Raw genomic sequence first — 20,178 nt, 5'->3', positions numbered from 1 at the left:
CCCTGTCCCCGCCTGTGTCAGAAAACAATTAAGGAAGACACAGCACATCCACAGCAGAGCGGCTTTACTTACACAACAACAACCCCCCCCTTTTATTCCCTCATGTGAAAAATAGAAAAGACTGGGAGAAATGCCTTTGGGCTGCATCAAAATATCCATACACAGCCATCCTCCACTCAACCCTATTCCCTGCCTTCTTCCTTCTGTACTCAACAAACAATCCCCTCTTGCTCAGAGCACCTTTTACTTCATCAATCTCATCCTTGGCCATTTTTCAAGTTCACTCCATCCACCTTTGCTTTCCACAACTCTTTTGCTAATCTTTCTTCACTCATTCTTCCCACGTGTCTGAATTATACCAATAATTTTTCATCAGCTCTATCTGCCAGCTCCCTTTCCACCCCTGCTCTCCTCCTCACCTCATTTCTCACTCTACCCAACCTTGTAACCCTACCATATTTCTCAAACATTTAAACTTCTTTCTGCCTCTCTTAAATTCCAAGTCTCTGCCCCATATACCACTGTAGACACAATCATTCCTTCATATAATCTTTTTGCATCCATTCCCAGATGCTCCTTTCTTATGACACTTTTCATTCCCCTTCCTCCTATCAGACAACAAAAAATATACAGGCCTCATACTGTTGTATTTATCTAATAATATTCACACTTCATTCACAAGAAGCTAAGATAAAAGAGAAACAAATGGATGTGGGACGGGTGAAGGGTGAATGTATGCCTTGGCTGGGCCTTTAAGGATTTTTTGGTATACAGCATCTACGTATTTCCAATAAGGTAAATACAATACTGACAAGGGTCCAATGTTTCTTCCCAGAGAGATCTATGCAAATGCAGGACAACTGCTTGGTACTGTGAGGCTCTGGGTTTCCAGTCAGTAAAACTCCAGGCAACGTTTACGAATATATTTCTAATTACATCCACACTCACCTGACCTTGCTTTTGTCTCCGTGCTTTCACTAAGGAGTAGAGGTCAGTGGTGTTATTTACTTCTCCTCTTGCCACAGATTTCCAAAACTCCTGTTCCTTGACTTGCCTGCAATAAATACTTTCTTACACTGGAGCATGTGCCACTAACACACACTAAAATGTACTGCAACTGGATGGCCAGGTATATACATACACATACCAAAGGCTTTTTCCTCCTTATAAGGGAAGTAGCCAAAAAACAAGGCACAGAAACCACTCCCCCCCCATTCCATCCCCTACAGGTAATTTAGGTAATTTCCTGCATAAATGACCTTCAAATTCCTGTCATTAAAAAAAAAAAAAAAAAAAAAAAAAGCTCCCCTTCCAATATGATAAAACTAGGTAAAATACATATATCTGCACCCTGTCAGGAAATACATGTACACAAAGAAAGCCAGTCCAATGCCATCCTACCACAACTGTATGAAAGCTTTCTGGGTCTGAGCACATCTGGGTGAAACTGGGCAGTGCCTGTGTGGCTCCTATGAACTATGACAAAATTGAGAAAGACATATATGCTGTTGATGAATATGAGTGGTATTTCATAAGATGGTTGGAGGAAGAAGAATGAAGAAAAAATAAAAATAAAAAATAAATAAATACCATATTTTTCGGACCATAAGGCGCGGGCAAAATCCTTAAAATCGGTCAAAATCGGGTGGTGCGCCTTATCGTGAGCTGCGCCTTATGTGTGGCTTCAGTGCAAAAAAAATGCCTCGGACAGTGACGAATTATTTTGACACGTTTCGTGGCTAGCCTGCCGACGGCGACAGTGCATAGGCCCAGCAAAAGTTACAACCAAGTTATAACCAAGATGCATGTATCTTGACAAGAAAATTGCGAAAACTTCGACAGTTTTCGAGTCCATGCCACCGCATTCATTCACGTTATCATGGCTATGATATGATAGCGTCCACAACACAGACAGCCATTTTGCATTGGTCTAGTCTCGCTCCACTCAGACTGTAGTCAGTTAGGTATTTTTTTTTTAGTTTCGACCATGGGCGCAATATGGCAATATAAAATTAATTATTAATTTTGTATATTAAATGTATCAACGTAATATGCAATTTTGTGGGCGGAAATGAAAATAAAAAATACCTTGCTACAAGCAAATATGCTAATGAACGAAGTCGGTAGCATAGGATCGGGACGCCAACGTCTCTCACGACGACGACAACGAGGACGAGCCGGATGGCATTTAATTTGCAGGTAATGATTTATTAAACACAGGTTAGGTTAGGTTAGACGAATTCATCACCCTTTCATTTCTTCAACGTCGGCATCTATCATAACAGACATGGCGTACCATTCGTCCGACACGACTTCGTTACTTACAAAATCAGTTTTCGCACCTTTTTTTTTATTTCCGCTCACAAAATTGCATATTACGTTGATACATTATAATTTACAAAAAATTAATAATTAATTTTCTATTGCTATATTGCGCCCATGGTCGAAACTAAAAATTACCTTCATTTGTAATCTTGTGTTTTTAAGTGAATAAAGAATTCCAGGAATAAAACTGCTAATGTTGGTTTTATTCCCCACAATTCCCGTAACGTGTTTATGTTGTTTTTTAGGGGTATTGGCAGGGCAGACTGTCCATGGAGGTGGTCTGATTTCACTGACAAAAAAAATATATATATATATATACAATTTATTTTTGTAATTTTGCTAAATCCCAACCGATTTTTCTCATTCAACAACGAAAATGTTCAGTTCTGAATGCACTCACATATGCATAATTATCCGATGACGAGACCAGGTGCGCCTTATGTAAGGACGGGGAATAGCAAATTACGGGTGCACTTTATGGTACGAAGCGCCTTATCATCCGAAAAATATGGTGTATATATATATATATATATATACATATATACACACACCCTGTGGTGGGGGAAAATAATACTGCCACCAAGTATTTCCACTTGAGACGTAAAAGGCAACAAAAAAGGGACAGGGGATGGGATTAGGAGTCCTACTACCTGTAGCCCCAAAAGAAGACATTCCTAAAAAAGAAAGTAAAGGCATAAGAGGGTCTGGGAGTTTTCCAACTAGTACCCTAAGGTTTGGGTCTTCTAATGTGCGTGGATGTGGTACAGATGAGAGTAAAAGGGAAGAGATAGGCAGTATGTTTGTGAGAAGAAAGATGGATGTACTGGCTTTGAGTGAAACTAAAATGAAAGGAAAGGTACTCAGGAGTGAAGAGGGGACGAGGGAGAGAAGAAGAGAGGACGAGGGAGAGAAGGGGTGGCTATACTAGTAAGTAAAGAGATAAGTAAGCAGGTAGTGGAGTGGAAGGAGGTTTCATCAAGGTTGATGTGGATGAAGGTGAAGCTGGGAAAGGAGATGTGGGTTTTTGTAAGGGCATATTGGCCTGGCAGTGAGAAGAACGTAGAGGAAAGGGAGGCATTTTGGGTAGATATGAGTGCATAGAGGGATTAGGGAGAAATGTCAATGTAGTAGTATTGTGAGACCTAAATGCTAGGGTAGGAAATGAACCAACTGACGGAGTGATTGGGAAGTATGGAGTTTGAGGCAAAAATCATAGTGGAGAATTGAGGGTGGAGATGTGTCTTGAAAGAGAGTTGATGATAGCAAATACAGTGTTTAGGAAGAAAGTCAAGCATAAGTACACATGGGAGAGGGTGGTGGATGGAAGGGTGGTAGATAGAGTGTTAATGGACTATACAGTGCTCGACAATATTCGCGCCTGCTTAGGCCAGACCGGGCGCAAACTATGGCGAAAAAATGATGGTCATTTTGATGGTGAAACAAAGATGTCAGAACTCGCGCCTGCCTGTATGACGTCACTGCATCCAAGGACAATGCGACCAGGGAAGCTGGAGTGCGTCAGTTGCCTCAGGGCATTCGTGGAGGTAGGGTGTGTGTGGCGTTGTGCTCGTGAGGGGGCCAAGTTTTGTGTCGCATTTTTTTACCTTTTTTCCCTTTTCAGTGTAAATATGGCTCCGACCAACCATTTAAGCAATGAACAGATTGCACAGGTGCTGGTATTGAAAGATGCAGGCCATGGAATGAAAGAAATAAGTGACTTGATGAACATAAACCCTTCCACAATGTGCAGATGGATAAGGTGTCGACGCCAAGAAAACAGTGGTGCAGACCCAGTGCCTAGAAAACACACTGGCAGGCCTAGGAAAACTTCCCATAGGGCCATTAGTAGCCCTTCACCATAGGGCCATTAGTAGCCCTATGGGAAGTTTTCCTAGGCCTGCCAGTGTGTTTTCTAGGCACTGGGTCTGCACCACTGTTTTCTTGGCGTCGACGCCTTATCCACCTGCGCACTGTGGAAGGGTTTATGTTCATCAAGTCACTTATTTCTTTCGTTCCATGGCCTGCATCTTTCAATACCAGCACCTGTGCAATCTGTTCATTGCTTAAATGGTTGGTCGGAGCCATATTTACACTGAAAAGGGAAAAAAGGTAAAAAAATGCGACACAAAACTTGGCCCCCTCACGAGCACAACGCCACACACACCCTACCTCCACGAAAGCCCTGAGGCAACTGACGCGCTCCAGCTTCCCTGGTCGCATCGTCCTTGGATGCAGTGACGTCATACAGGCAGGCGCGAGTTCTGACATCTTTGTTTCACCATCAAAATGACCATCATTTTTTCGCCATAGTTTGCGCCCGGTCTGGCCTAAGCAGGCGCGAATTTTGTCGAGCACTGTATATTGGTGACCAGGAGTATGGTAGGAAGAGTTAAGGATGTACATGTTCTAAGGGGAGAGAGTGGGGGAATATCAGATTATTTTCTGGTGGAAGGTGAATTGAGAGTGAAGAATAGGTGGAGAAAGAGGAAAAGGGCAGAAGGTAGGGAGGTACTTAGAGTAAACTACTTAAATGAGGAAAAAAGGAGAATGAGTATAAGAAGAAGTTGAGAGAAGAGTGGGAGGGAGTAAAGGATAGAGTAGAAATAGGAATGGAGGAGGAATAGGGATGGTTCAAGGAAGGAGTCATAAGGTGTGCAAAGATGGTGTGTGGAACAAGGAGGGTGGGAGGAAATAGAAAGAAGGGTAGTGAGTGGTGGGATGAGGAAACAAAGAAAGGTGTAGAAGAGAAGAAGCAGGCATTCATAGATTGGTTACAAATTAGGACGAGGGAGTCGTATGAGAGGTACAAAGTAAAGAGAAAGGAAGTTAAGTATAAGATAAAGGAAGCAAAGAAGAGAGCAGATGTGAAATGGGGAAAGAGTATGACAGAAAATTTTGAAAATAATAAAAAGATGTTTTGGAAGGAAGTTAAAAGAGGAAGAGGAAACAAATCAAGTAGAGAAGAGGTAAAAGGTGCAGATGGAGAGATGATAATGGAAGAGAAGGCAGTGAGAGTAAGGTGGGCAGAGTATTTTAGGGAGTTGCTAAATGTGAAGGAGGATAGGGAGGGAAAGGTAACTGCAGTGGGAAGCGCTAAGAAAATGAGAGTGATGAGTGAGGAAAATGGAGGAGAAATAGGGAAGGATGAAGTGAAAGCAGCTGTTAAGATGATGAGAGCAGGTAAGGCACCTGGGCTGGATGGATGCCATGCAGAATGTCTGAAAAAAGGAGGTACAGTTATGGTGGACTGGCTGGTGAGGTTAATGTTTGTTTAAGAGAGGGTAGAGTGCCAGAGGACTGGAGGAGTGCTTGTATAGTTCCACTACAAGGGAAAGGAGGACAAGTGTGAGTGTAGTAGTTACAGAGGGATCAGCTTGTTGAGTGTAGTTGGGAAGGCTTATGGGAGGGTCTTGATTGAGAGGATTAGGAGAGGAACAGAGGGAGTAATTGGTGAGGAACAGTGTGGGTTTAGGACAGGTAGGGGATGTGTAGATCAGATTTTTGTGGTAAGACAGATATGTGAGAAAGCTATAGGAAAAGGTAAGGATGTTTTTTGGGCTTTTATGGATCTGGAAAAGGCTTACAACAGGGTAGATAGGAAGGCACTGTGGGAGGTACTGCAGATATATGGGATAGGAGGAAAGCTGTTAAGAGCAGTCAAGAGTTTTTATGAGAGTAGTAGAGCTTGCATTAGGATTAGAAATGGAGAGAGTGAATGGTTTGAGGTAAAGGTGGGACTTTGTCGGGGTGTGTTATGTCGCCCTGGCTGTTCAATCTTTACGTGGATGGGGTGGTGCAAGAGGTGAATGCAAGGGCAGTGAATCAGGGGTTGCAGATGATTAAAGAAAATGGAGAAAAGTGGGAGGTGAGCCAGTTGTTGTTTGCTGACGACACTGCACTTGTAGCAGGATCAGAGGAGGGATTGAGGAAGTTAGTGACAGAGTTTGAGAAGGTGTGTGAAAGAAGGAAGCTGAACATAAATGTGGGCAAAAGTAAGGTGATGAGATGTACAAGGGGAGAGAGTGACAGTAGGCTGGAAGTGAGCATTAAGGGTGAGAAACTAGAGGAAGTGGATAGTTTCAGATACTTGGGTGCGAATATGACAGGATAGGGAGGAGTGGGGGTGGAGGTAGAATGTAGATTGAGAGAAGCGAGTAAATGCCTTGGTGGATTGAAAAGTGTAATGAGAAATAGACATCTGGGAATGGATGCTAAGAGGAGGTTATATGAAGGAGTGATTGTGCCAACAGCAATGTACGGGGCAGAGACATGGAACATGAGAGAGGAAGAGAGAAGGAGTTTGAATGTGTTTGAGATGAAATATCTGAGAAGTATGATAGGGGTTACTAGGTTAGATAGAGTGAGAAATGAGGAGGTGAGGAGGAGAACAGGGGTGGAAAGGGAGCTGGGAGATAGGGATGATGAAAGAGTATTAGGATGGTTTGGACACATGGAAAGAATGAGTGAAGAAAGATTAGTAAAAGAAGGGTGGAAGGCGGAGGTGGAAGGAGTGAATATGAGGGGGTGTTCAAGGATGAGATGGATGGATGGGGTGAAAGGGGCTTTACAAAAGAGAGGAATGTCTGTAGAGGAAGGATGGGAGAGGACAGAAGATAGGGGTGAATGGATAAGGGTTGTGTATAGATGATGCTGTGATGCATGAGGGGGAGTGGGTGGGGGATGGGGGTGAGGAAGTATGTATGAGAAAAAAATTGACGCAGCCCAAAGGGATTTCTCCGTCTTCTCCTTTCCTGCATGAGGGGACCGAGAGGGGTGGGGGGGGTGTCGCCGAATATATGAAGCGGCCTTGCTGTGGATGTGCTGTGTCTTGCGACACTGCTTCTGATCCAGGGCAGTGGACAGGATGCGGGGATGGCCCGTCATCCAGGAGGTGCCAAGATAGGAGGGAGGGAGGAGGGTGGAGGGGAGTGGAATATATGGGAAATGAAATGGGTGGGAGTGATTTCTATGCCTTTTTCATTTTGGTTACCCCCTGTGTAAGGGGGAAAAAACCTTTGGTATATGTATGTATATATATATTGGATAATCAGAGTAAATATTTACCTATCATAATCAATCATAGTTACTTCCTTAATCTTTTGTTCAGCTTTCTTCCGTTCCCTGTTGGATTTCTTGACACGACACTGATGTAAGTAGGTAGTGATGAGGTCCTTAGCATGCACTAACTCATCCTCTCGTTCCCATGTGTTATTCTCTGACCCGTAACCTTTCCATTTAAGCAAGTAATATGTCCACTTCTAGAATACAAAGTTTAGAACATATATGAAGGCATGATACAAGCAAATCTTATACAAAAATATTTGACCCCTAGTTCTATCTCTAGTGAGACATTCAATGCATTACAATGTTTATCTAACTAGTATACCAATATGCTTATTCTTATGTTCTTATGTTAAGGGAGATGAGAATTAAAGGGGAGAGATGTTGGAGGTGAGGGATGGACCTAGAAACGTAAAGGACTGAAATGGTGACCATACATACCTTGCCTTCATCTTCCCCTTGCTTGTTATTCAGGACAGCTTCAACTTCATCTCTTAAAATGTTCACATTGTTTGCTGCCAACTCTATGGGTTTTCCCAAGTCTTTTAGCACAGACATTTCCTGTAAAATATATTAAAACTATGAAATAGTGTGGAAGGCAGATGTGGAGGGAGTGAACATGAGGGGACGTCCTAGGATGAGGTGGATGGATGGGGTGCAGGGGGCTTTGGGGAAGAGGGGAACGTCTGTTGAGGAAGGACGGGAGAGGACAGAAGACAGGGGTGAATGGAGAATGGTTGTATATGGATGATGTTGTGATTGCATGAGGTGGAATGGGCGGGTGGATGGGGGGTGAGGTAGTATGTGTGAGCAAAATTTGATGCAGCCCGAAGGGATTTCTCCCCGTCCTCTCATTTTATGCAATGGGGGGACGGAGAGGGGGGGGGTCACCGATTTAAAGAAGCGGCCTTGCTGTGGATGTGCTGTGTCTTGCGACACTGCTTCTGACCCAGGGCAGTGGACAAGGTGCAGGGATGACTCGTCATTCAGGAGGTGCTGAGATGGAAGGGAGGGTGGAGGGGTGTGGAGTGTATTCAGGGAGGGAATGGGTGGGAATGATTTTATGCCTTTTTCTTTTTGGCTACCCCCCTTGTAAGGGGGAAAAAGCCTTGGTATATGTATGTATGTATGTATTTCCTGTAACATAGATTTGCACTATATAATTATCAATCTACATGCCAGAGCTATCACAATTTTGATGTCAACAGATGCATTAGTTCACGTAACCCTTTACTTATGAAGTTTCTCTACATTTATATACCAATAGGCTTCTTTTCTCTCATAAGGGAGGTAGCCAGTCAAGGCATACATCCACCCCCACCCATTTCCCTTTCATCCAAGCTCCTCATCAATGAAGGGTCATCCCTGTCCCCTACCCACTGCCTGGGACAGAAGCAGTGCAGCAACACAGCACATATATAAAGTCCATTAATGCCACCCTTCTGTCCACCACCCTTTGAGGTTACCTGCACAATTTCAGTCTAGCAACATTCAATTGTTATGGAATTCTATTCTAAATACACGAGTATTTGGTTTTACATGATTAAAGTAATGGGGCCAAGAAGAACACACTAAACTTTCAAGCACCCCACTGCTCTGCCTGGTGTGACACCAGTGTTACTATATGGGCAGGCCAGCCAAGCAACATACCTGTGCATCTAGTTCTGAATATGCATGTGTGGTGTCTTGACCAGTCAAATATGCTTAAACATTTCTTATTTTATTGCAGCCTCTTGTACTATACTTTCATCAGGGCACTCAACCCATGTCCAGACACTTTAGAAGGGTAAGAGAAAGATGGGAACAAAACATGGAGATGAGCTGTGTGCAAAAAAAAAAAAGGGCTGCTTGTCCCTGCCACATTGCATACGAGTCCTGGAGGCTACAGGTCTTCTGCAAGAGAGACCAAGGCAACAGATTGATTGACCGACTGCACAAGTTAAATGCAGTATAGCAAATGTACAGTTCATCCAATACAGGGCCTGAGAGCAGAAGCTGGTTTCCCCCCAATATCCATGCAGTGAATTCCCTCTACATCCACTCAGAATTGATATAAGGAACATCCATTAGGGTCATGTTCTTTGATTCATTCATAATCTCCACACATTCCTTTTTACTTGTACTCTTCTTTGTTCTACTAAAATCCCACATACATCCAAATCACTTTTCATCTTATTCATCCATCATTAAAGGTACTTCTATTGGAGGTGACAAAAGGTGAATGCTATTTCTAATGTGAAAACAATTTTACACATACTCTTTGTTATTACCTTTTCTAAAAGCTTATTGTACCTCTCCCAGAACCTCTTCACTAGGTACAAACTTCCTGCACAAAAGCTTTCTTCAGGTTCCCAAGTGTCATCAGCTGGTTTAAAGTCTTTCCAGCGCACCCTGTAAAGTGGCTTACCCACCTGTCAGTAAAGTGGTAGAATCATGGTTGTATAATGATATTATTAATAACTAATCTGGCTACAAGACCAAGAACTAAATTTTGGCGATAGATATTGCCAAACCCATTTCTTACCATTGTACTGCAAAGAGAAAGAGAGAGAGGGAAAAAAAAAAAATATTAAAATAAAATAAAACAAACAAAATTAAAATAGATAAATTGGATTCACATATAATAATCTATGTAGGAAGTTGTTGCCAACTGCAACTGTGATCCAAGCATTAGCTTTTACCCAACCCCCATCCCCATCAGCAGACTTGGAAATATTTGAACAATACCTTAATTCACTTCCTGCCATTAACATTAAAACCGATTGATTTATAAGGTTTATGGCCTTCAACCAAGTGCTGGGGCCATAGGGCCACTCAGCATGTGTTCATCAGTTTCAAATTCAAGGTCTTCCCATTGATCACCATTAACATTATGACCTAAGACACAAGTGGACAGTGACATAATAATAAATAACATGGCTTTCACGACTGTGAATCAAACTTGAGACTCAGGAATTACCAAGTTGGCTCTTCCAACTGTACTGAAAAGGGATTAAAAGGATTAGAACCTCATATAATGCACTATGTCTGAAGCTGATGCTTACTTGGAGTACAGTTATGATTGGTGTAAAATTCTTTCATACAGCATTGTATTGTATAAGGTCCCTTTTACCTTTTTGCAATAGTCCCTCCCACATCTAAACCACCATTATCTGAACCTCAACAAGATCTAAACAAACCCCCTTCCCCTAAGTAGTTGTAACTGTCCATGCACTGCAGTTGCATTTGCTGTTTGGTGGCATACATGGTGCTACCCACCTCTTGCTGAAACTGTGCAAGTTCACCCATGTCTATGTTGTTCTCCAAACAGTGAATGTTGGCAGTATAATTTCTGATCTTTTGGTACCCTTCTCTGTGGCGTTAGTATGGTTTCAAGCGCAACCTGCATCTATGGTAAGTCCAAGCAGTGTGGAGTCTGAGGTCAGGTCTTGGTAGTGTAAGGCCTGTGAGTTCTGAGTGCCAATGCATGTAAATAAGTATTTTTCTATCAGCAATAGCAGTGATGTGGGGGGGTTAATCATTTTTAACTAAAACGCCAAGAGAAAGTTTAAGTAAAAGAAGTAGAGGTAAAAGAAAAAGAAAAAGAGGAGAAAAAGAAAAAAGAAAAAGACAAAAAGAAAAAAAAAGAAAAAATGAAGAAAAGGAAGAAAAAGAATAAGAAAAAATGAAAAAGAAAAGAGGAAGAAAAAGAAGAAAAATTAAAAAGAAAAGGAAGAAAAAATGAAAAAGAAGTAGGAGGAGGAGGAGGAGGAGGAGGAGGAGGAGGAGGAGAAGAAGAAGTCGTCAACTATACAAGTCTGTAACATTACGAGAACGTTACTAGTGCTTTGGTGCCGAGGGAGTGAATGAAGCTCGAGTGGGTTGCTGGATTTTATTTTGGTAGGTACAAGTTTCAACCTAGGCTGGGTCAGCAGTCAGGTTCCGAGGCCTGCCCAACTGTAAAGATGACCACGGGCCTTGGGTTGTGCACTGCTGGTTATAAGTACAAAAGAGAACTGACCATGAAGACCACAACCTGTCTCCTTATATACACACCCTGCATACCGAAAGGTAGCGAAGGACCCAGCCTCTCGGGAACATGGCTTGGCAGGGCCAAGGTTGTGCTTTCATGAGGATACAAATGCCTGTAGTACAGGTGTAATATGAACTACTTATCCTACACAATAGTAATACAAGGCCAAAAGCCAGCTATTTCTACACAACATATAAATTCTTTGTCTATCCCATTTCTGCAGCGGCACTACTATAAGCCAAAATATCGCATAGAAGCACATGTGGGGGACTCTGTTCACCACATTACCCTCCTTAGAGAACTGAACATGGAGACCACAATCTGTCTCCTTAGAGGGGGTTTACACGGTCTAACAGTTCGTTGAACGCGGTTCGACAGACACGTGTTTAAAGTGATGTGTGAATGGGGTATTTGGGGTTTAACCAACGTGCTCGACAACCAAATACCCCGTTCACACATCACTTTAAACATGTGTCTGTCGAACTGCGTTCGACAAACCGTTAGACCGTGTAAACCCCCTCTTATATACACACCCTGTACACCGAAAGTAGCCAAGGACCCAGCCTTGTGGGGAATATGGCTCGGCAGGGCCAAGGTTGTGCTTCCATGAGGAAACAAATGCCTGTAGTACAGGCGTAATATGGACTTAACCTACACAACAGTAATACAAGGCCGAAGGCCAGCTATTTCTACACAACATATAAATTCCTTGTCCATCCCATTTCTGCAGCAGCGATACTATAAGTCAAAATATCGCAGAGAAGCACATATGGGGGACTCTGTTCACCACAAGTCCATGACCTACGTGCTCCTGTACCTCACAGTCAACTTGTGTGGAACCTGGAGCATGTTGAAGGACTGAGAGGCAAACTATTAGAATGAATTCAAGACTTTTTGAAGGAAAGATACATAAGGACAGTAATAAAAGATAAGATGTCAAGCTGGAGAGCAGTAACGAGTGGGGTTCCACAAGGTTCAGTGCTTGCACCAATAATGTTCCTTGTCTATGTTAATGACATGATGGAAGGAACAGCAAAGCTATGCCAACATGTTTGCTGATGATGCAAAAATCATAAGAGTGAAAAATGAGGAGGATGGTAGAATATTGCAAAAAGATCTAGATACTACTTTTGTAGGGAGCCAAGAATGGGAAATGAAGTTCAATAACAAAAAAATGCAAAGTACTGGAAATGGCTAATAGCAAACAAAAGGCCATCCTTAAACTATTCCTTGGGAAGCGAACACATTACAAAAGCAAAATAGAAAAAAGACTTTGGAGTGTTGATAAAAGACAATCTGTCACCTGACACACATATCAGCAGGAATGTGGGAGAGACATATGGATTACTACAGAAGATTACAGTGGCATGCCATTATATGAAGAGATGATGAAAACTCATTGAAACCCTGATATGCAAGACTGGAATATGTGTCAATAGTATGGTCTCCAAACAAGAGTGAAAGGTAGGGAGAAATCCTTTTGGGCTGTGCCAAAATACCATTCACACATACTCCCTCATCACCCCAACTCCCTTCCATGCATCACAGCAAATACAATAGGTTAATACAATTAAGTAAATACTCTCTCCACTCTCTGTACCTAGTTGTATTTTAAGAGACGAGAGCTATGCTTGTAGTGACCCGTTTCGTATCTCTCCACATCCAGTTTATTCTTAAAATTGTGCATAGTTCTGGCATTCACTGTTTCTCCGTTTAGTTTGTTCCAGACATCAATCACTCTGTGTGGGAAGCTATTTTTTTTTTCAGGTCTTTTCTGTAACTGTCTTTTAGTTTCTTTTCGTGTCCTGTTGTTTCTCTTCTGTCCCACTTTAATAAGTTGTCTTTATCAAGAATTTCCTTCCCTTTCATAATTCTGAAAATGGTCAACAAACGCCTCTTTCTCTTCTCTGTTCCAGTGTTGACAGATGTAATTTCTCCAATCTTTGTTCGTATGTCAGATTTGTCAGTGTAGGTGCCATTTTTGTTACTGCTCTTTGGATTCTTTCTAATTTTCTTATGTTCTTCTTTGTGCAAGGCGCCCACAGTGTTGCAGCATATTCTAGTCTAGGTCTTATCAGTGTAACAACTATTTTTTTTACCATCTCCTCATCTATGTAGTAAAGGCCACTTTCATTGATCTCAATAAGTTATAAGTCTCTCTGAATAATTTATTGACATGTTTATCAGGTGTCAAGTCACTTGAGATGATTACTCCTAAGTCCCTTTCTGAATTTACTTTTTTGACTTTTGTTTCCAATTTTATACTGTCCCGATACTCTATTTCTATTTATTCCAAATTCCATTATGCTGCATTTTTTATTGTTGAAGTTCATCTCACATCTCCAACTCCATTCCCACATTATGAGTGTTCACTCACTATCCTAGCAACACCATGGTTGGAAATTCTTGATGGAGACGAGTTATTAAAGTGGGACAAAAGAGAAACAAGAGGACACAAAAAGAAACTAAAGAAAGATAGCTACAGAAGAGACCTTGGAAAAAAAAAATATATATATATATGTATATATATATAAATAATAATAATAATAATAATAATAATAACAATAATAAAAATAAATAAATAAAATAAAGCTTCCCACATAGAGTGACTGATGTCTGGAACAAACCAAATGGAGAAACAGTGAATGCCAAAACTATACACGATTTTAAGAATAAACTTAATGTGGAGAGCTACGAAAACTGGTCACTATGAGCATAGCTCTCGTCCCGTAAAATACAACTAGGTAAATACTTGCCCCCCTTTACTCTTTAATTCACCTCCATATCTACTTCTCTATTTACTGCCATACGCAAACATTAACAATCAACTGAAAGCATATGTTCAGGGAAGGGGATGTGTGAACCATTTCATTAGCACTCCCTTGCCAATCTCCATAGTTTCTTCAAGCAAGTTCATATGCAGCCACTCTTTCCATTGCAAACAGCTCTTGGCAGAAATGTGTTCGTCTCACATCTGCTTAGTTGTGGGTTTGAATCCCCCTCTCCTTCCCAATTCTTAGCAGACTGTTACCTGCCTTAAAGGTCCAAGCACATAGGGTAAAGATGACAACTTCTGTCACAGCCATGAGCATCCAGAGGAAGGGTGGGGAAAATTCCTACCCCTAGAAATCCAGGGTGTGTTTGAAACTTTGGTGGTCACCACATATAAATTTGTTAAATTTCCAAGTTAAAGAATATCAGTGTACAATTGATGAAAGTCAAAATATAACTCATGCAGATAATGTAAATATGTGCCTATATGACCAATTGGAAGTGTGTATCCTGATATAATCTTATACCTTTAACAATACATGTATATCTTTAATTTAATCCCCCTCCCCTACCAAAATTTCTGTGGATGCCATTGGCCATAGCTGTGTGTCCCCTGGCATAGGCTCCTCACCATCTACTGTCTGGCATTAATGAAGCCCAACTATATCCATGTTGTAACTATTTTGCACCTATTAGTAACTTGCAGAATAGAAGAAGGGGAAATCTATTCAATAACCACCACAAAATCAGTACAGTACTCAATTACTCTTTCTTTATCTCATCAACTAATCATCTATTTCTTGTACATTATTATAGCTTTGTTTGCTCTTTCCTTTTCTCCTACAAACTGGACAAAGTAAACTAATAAGATATACTTACTCCATTTTCATTCTTGACATCAACAATGCGTTCTACCTCAAACATCTCGGAAGTGTGATCTACCTCGTTCAATTTTTCTTCCATTCTTTCTCTTCTGAAAATAAATCTTGATAAAGAAATCCACATTAGCATTACCATATTTTCCTCAGCATTCCACAATATATCCATACAAAGGGACATACATATACAGCCAAAGCTGAAACAATGAATTCAAAATTAGTTGGAAATGGAACCTTAAAGTACAACTCATTTCCTATACACAGTATTACAGTTAGGTAAATAGAGTTAAGTAAGTACTATCTATTTACTCAAAAATTTCCCCTTGTGAGGAATGTGACCTAAGAAGGCATACACTTGACCTCACCCATCCCACTCCCATTTGTTTACCTATCTTAGCTCCTTGTGGTTGAAGGGTCATCCCTGTTCCCTGCCTAGTCTAGTGCTCTGGTCAGAAGCAATGCAGCAAGACACAACACATCCACAGCAGGGTCCCACATCTTCATCTACATGAAGCAAAAAGATGAGACAAGACATGATATACTGTTACCATATATTCCATGGTGTCTGTGCTTTTCAATCTTGATAGTTTTATCACATATCCAACAGTAGGTAATTACTGTCATATTCTCAGTGCCAGTGGCAGCTGTGTTTCAGCATGGTCTTGGATCATGTGTCAGGCTCATGATCAACAGCTATTTCTCTCCTGGAAGAGAGCTCAGAGCTCATATATGACCAATTTATGGGTAATAATGTGACCTTACACACACAGACATGCATCCAACTCCCCCGCCCACAAGAGTTGCAGGAACAATTCGAAGCATATACAAGATGCAGGTGCAGTTTGCTCAATTACAAGTTCATATATAGCTTTCTTTTTGTTGAGTGATTCAGATATAGAACTTTCAACTCTGCCCCATGACATGGTTGAAGCCCCCAAACACGTGTTATATTTCTAAGTTGTAGCTATTCTTGTATGATTAATCATTCTCCTAATTATTCATGAGAATATATGTCACTTCTTGGCCTTTATGGTTTTTAAATGTCTAACAATCTCTAGTTTAAGTCTTGAAATATAAATTCAACCACTCTTCAATATTTGTAACTGCACAGTTAGTCGCTCTTTATAACCTTTTTTTTTTTTTTTTTAGTATGGCCTGCTTGATGGGTTATTTTTCAATGGATTTTCGGCCTAATCCTCACTTACAGTCTTTTCCGGGCACTGATTGATATGGCACATGCAGACGAGTAAACTAAATACTATCCTACTGTCTGGATTGCACACCTGAACATCTTGAAGCAAATGTTCGTACAATCGTTCCCACTACGATATCCAATTCATTGATGTTACGGGTTTCCTCTAAACGTATCTCTGGTTCTGGAATCAAGTTGGCCCTTGTTCCCTTGTTCCCATACAAGTGTATGCCTTCAAGGCAAGGAGGATGGTTAATCTCCTATCCCATTCCCAGGCTAATAACAGTTATATTAATGTCCACTGCTCCTACGATACAATCTCACGACTACATACATGATATAAATAATACCAAAGGCTATTTCCCACTTACACGGGGGGTAGCAAAAAAGAAAAAAGGCATAGAAATCACTCACACCTATTTCATTTCCCACATATTCCCCTCCCTTCCTCCCTCCTTTCTTGGCACTTCATGGATGACGACTAGTTAAAGAAATTTCTAAGGAGTAAGGTCCTGCATGCAAATATGAATGTCATTCGCTTCTCATGCAGAAGCAGGAAATACTTTCGTTACCTGATGGCTATTAAAGATGATTGAAATACACAATTACCTGTAACTGTGTACAATTACCCGATGAATTCAATTTTCGTTCAACTACGCAAGCGCTCATTCCAATTCTACCGACAGTTCACCAAAGACCGCAGTTCACACCCTACCCATTGTTTGCTCACGCAGCGCCACTATTTTCATACTCATTCCGTGGCAACCGTGTCGGAATATAGGGACAAGATATATTTCCAACGACAGAATAATGGGCAAAAATTGAGATATATGAATTTAATATCTACACCATTTAATCTTTCTAGTCTCAATGGTGTTTTTCCCGTATTACTTCAATACTTTTTATGGGCTAGCGTATTATTTAACAATATCTTAATAATATCTTCTTATTATGGGCTGGTTTATGTCTATCAATCCCATCAGGTGATGTACAGGGTCACTACTATGGTGATCTCTATTGCTCTGGGTCCGTTGTTATTTCTCAAATTTAGCTGTACTCTGCAGAAATGTGTTAAAATATTAAATTGCCCATTGTTTTGTTTTGTCAACATATGGTTATTGTTTGCAATTCATTCTTGTTGAAAAATTAATTCTGCTTGAGTTGCAAGGCCTTGTATTTCGACGCCAATTGTACGGAGACTGTTGAAATATCATAACCTGCAAAATTTGAGGGATTAATAGTTCCCTTTTTCAAATTCAGGATCAACACAGATTAAGGGGGGCCACCCCGGTGAATTTTTCACGAATATTTTTAAAATTTCACTTTTCACTTTTATCGGCTCAAGATGTCAGTCTTAACCGAAACTATCACTTGGTGAAGTTTTTTTCTGAAAAATATTTTTTTTTGCCCCCTCAGATGCCATTTTTAAATGACCCGGGGTGTTGCGTCATAGCCTAACGCGTGCGCTAGAAAATGAGGTATCATTCAATGCTTATAACTATGTAGAACTATCATTAAAATAATTTTTTCTTTATATAAATTTCGACAAATGGCATCACTTCCCCACATGCGTGTGGTAAATCCTAGCTACTCACGTCCAGTACATACGGAGACATTACGGATAACGCAATGCTGCGTTCCTGTAATATTTCTTTTATATTCGTCTTGCAAGATGACTTACAAACGTAAGCTTACGTTATCGAGGATATCCAACTTCAAGAAGAGTAAAGGGCATCAAGACTCTTCAGATCAAGGAGAAATTAGCGAAGAAATTAGCAGAGATGAAGGGGAGAGAGCGTGTTATCGCTGTCCGGCTTATCACCTCCTCCTCCGCCACCACTCCCACCCACGCCACAACAGCAGTCACCCCCCTTTCCCTTCATTCTCCAAGTCAACAATATATACACAATCATATGTGAAAATTTCATGCCAATCAGATGAATACACATGGCAGGAAAAGGAAAAAACCGAAAAAAAAACTTTAGAAGCCGATATCTCGAAATGTTGTTTTTTGAACTTCAAATAATTTCACAAAATCGGTAAAAACTCTGATCAACTTATGTTAGGTATCAATTTATACTTCAACAAAAATAGAATTTTTTGTTGGAATTAGATTTTTCAATTTGTCAAAAAAAGAAAAAAAAAAACGGGATTCAGGAGACCTAAAAACATTTTTTGAAAAAAATTTAATTTTTTTTTCCTTCAAAGACAAAACAAAAAATTAAAAATCAAATCCAACAAAATGTAGATATATAAACAAAGTTTCTATGATAATTTTTTCAAAGCAATTAAGTGAAAAATTAATCTTATGAAAAAAAAAGAAAAACACGTTTTTTTTTTTTTGTAGCCACTACCATTCATTAAAATTTCATGAAATTTACAGAATAGCATTTCTTTATACCAACAAACAACATATTAAAATTTCAAAGCAATTGGATGAACCAGAAGCGAGATATGAGCCCAAAGAGTTTTCGGGGGTGGCCCCCCTTAATCACATAAAAATCGAACCCACCCTCGGATTCGGACCTCCAATTTAAACATGTTCTGAACTAGACATTTCGTAAAAGATAGATACACATATAGATAATTGCCTAAAAACATTATACAACAATGTTTAGATAGTTTGGTTAAATATTATACATAGATCAGGTAAATCAACAAATGTACTACTATGTTGTTTTTTCTAGATGATTGGAAGAATAATAGTAAGTTTTATATATGCAGAGCAAAAAGTGGATGTTGGGCAAACATTTGTTTGTTGTGTGGCAAGTCCTTCCTTATTTAGTCATTGTATATATTTATTGCATATGTATCTCCTTTATTGTATATGTAATACTTCTTTGTTATACATGAGTACTCAATATCAACATATGTTTATTGTACATGTATTGTATAAGTAAGCCTGTGTAGTCATTACATTATATAAGTGCCCTATACACAATTATATAACCGATTATATATACGTCATTAGGCACGTCTATGCTAATTTTACGTGCCATGGCATTAATGTACTTAGTATAACGTTACCCTTAACCATTTTGCATGCATATTCCTCATTATATGTAATTGTTCTCTTGTTTCTGTATATTCTTATGTATATACCTAGATATGTTTGTCTGTATTGTTTTGCCTGGTCTTTTCTCCGCCTGGCAACAGTGTATCAGAAATGGGATCGGGAGAGCGTGCTCATGCCCAAGGCTAGGCCTCCCTAGCATCCGCTTGAGAAAGATCACTTCCTGCCATACTTGTGTGTAGACCTATGTAATAAACTCCCAACAGAAAAACAGTGTGTTTGCACTTAACCACACTGGTGACCTGGAGTGACTCGTGCCCAAGTGACTGTGCCCAAGTGACCCTAATACCCAAGTGCTCCGTACCTAAGTGATTTAGGGTCATACAGATTACGTGGTTAAGTGCCTATGCATATTCATAAACTGTGACTTGCCACGCGCATGTAACTACGCATTTACGAACTTCAAAGTGCACAAGAAATAATCGGAGTGTGCGGCATTGTTAACAGCCCTTAGATCTACACGCAACACGTACGAGTATACTGGGGAACATGAATCCCCCTCCTCCGCCTACAACCACTGTAGCCACTTCAACGACAGCAGCAGCAGCAGGGAGCACTTCTTCCTCTACGCATTCCACGACTTCGGCCGCCGTCGCTGTTCGACCTCCACCATTCGACGAAGCATCGCCGGCAAGATTGTTTTTGTTGCTAGAGGCGCAATTTGCACTAGCCAATATAACCGTCCCCCAAACGAAGTTTAACCATGCACTCGCGAACCTAACCATCCCAGTGCTTAACTAGCTCGACGACGATGTCATTACCTCCGGCGACTACGACCGCTTGAAGAAGGCGCTAATCGACGTCCTTACCAGGTCTCCGCCGGAACTCTTCGATGCCTTTGTCCACCAGAATAACATCATGTACG

At 40.7% G+C, this 20,178-nt stretch overlaps 1 protein-coding gene across 7 annotated transcripts in view; it reads right to left on the bottom strand.

Moving 5' to 3' along the window:
* Positions 1 to 16,971, bottom strand: part of LOC143032117 (uncharacterized) — a 37,301-nt gene extending 20,330 nt beyond the window's left edge. For 2 of the 7 annotated variants that reach the window (XM_076196570.1, XM_076196576.1), the window contains exons 1-7: positions 16,850 to 16,971; positions 15,437 to 15,552; positions 15,050 to 15,143; positions 9,657 to 9,797; positions 7,828 to 7,947; positions 7,390 to 7,583; positions 949 to 1,054 (exon numbers count right to left, since the gene is read on the bottom strand). In XM_076196570.1, the coding sequence (XP_076052685.1) occupies positions 949 to 1,054; positions 7,390 to 7,583; positions 7,828 to 7,947; positions 9,657 to 9,797; positions 15,050 to 15,133 (645 nt within the window). In that variant the 5' untranslated portion in view covers positions 15,134 to 15,143; positions 15,437 to 15,552; positions 16,850 to 16,971. Of the gene's footprint in view, positions 1 to 948; positions 1,055 to 7,389; positions 7,584 to 7,827; positions 7,948 to 9,656; positions 9,798 to 15,049; positions 15,156 to 15,436; positions 15,848 to 16,849 lie in introns of those variants that run through there. The other 5 variants (XM_076196574.1, XM_076196571.1, XM_076196575.1 and 2 more) reach the window with 5 other exon arrangements.
* Positions 16,972 to 20,178: the final 3,207 nt, after the last annotated feature.

This window comes from Oratosquilla oratoria, chromosome 13 (assembly GCF_046742065.1).
Source record: "Oratosquilla oratoria isolate Oo_2021 chromosome 13, ASM4674206v1, whole genome shotgun sequence".
Lineage (NCBI taxonomy): Eukaryota > Metazoa > Arthropoda > Malacostraca > Stomatopoda > Squillidae > Oratosquilla > Oratosquilla oratoria.
The sequence above is the reverse complement of the archived record's forward strand: the minus strand, read 5'-3'. Positions and strand labels throughout refer to the sequence as shown.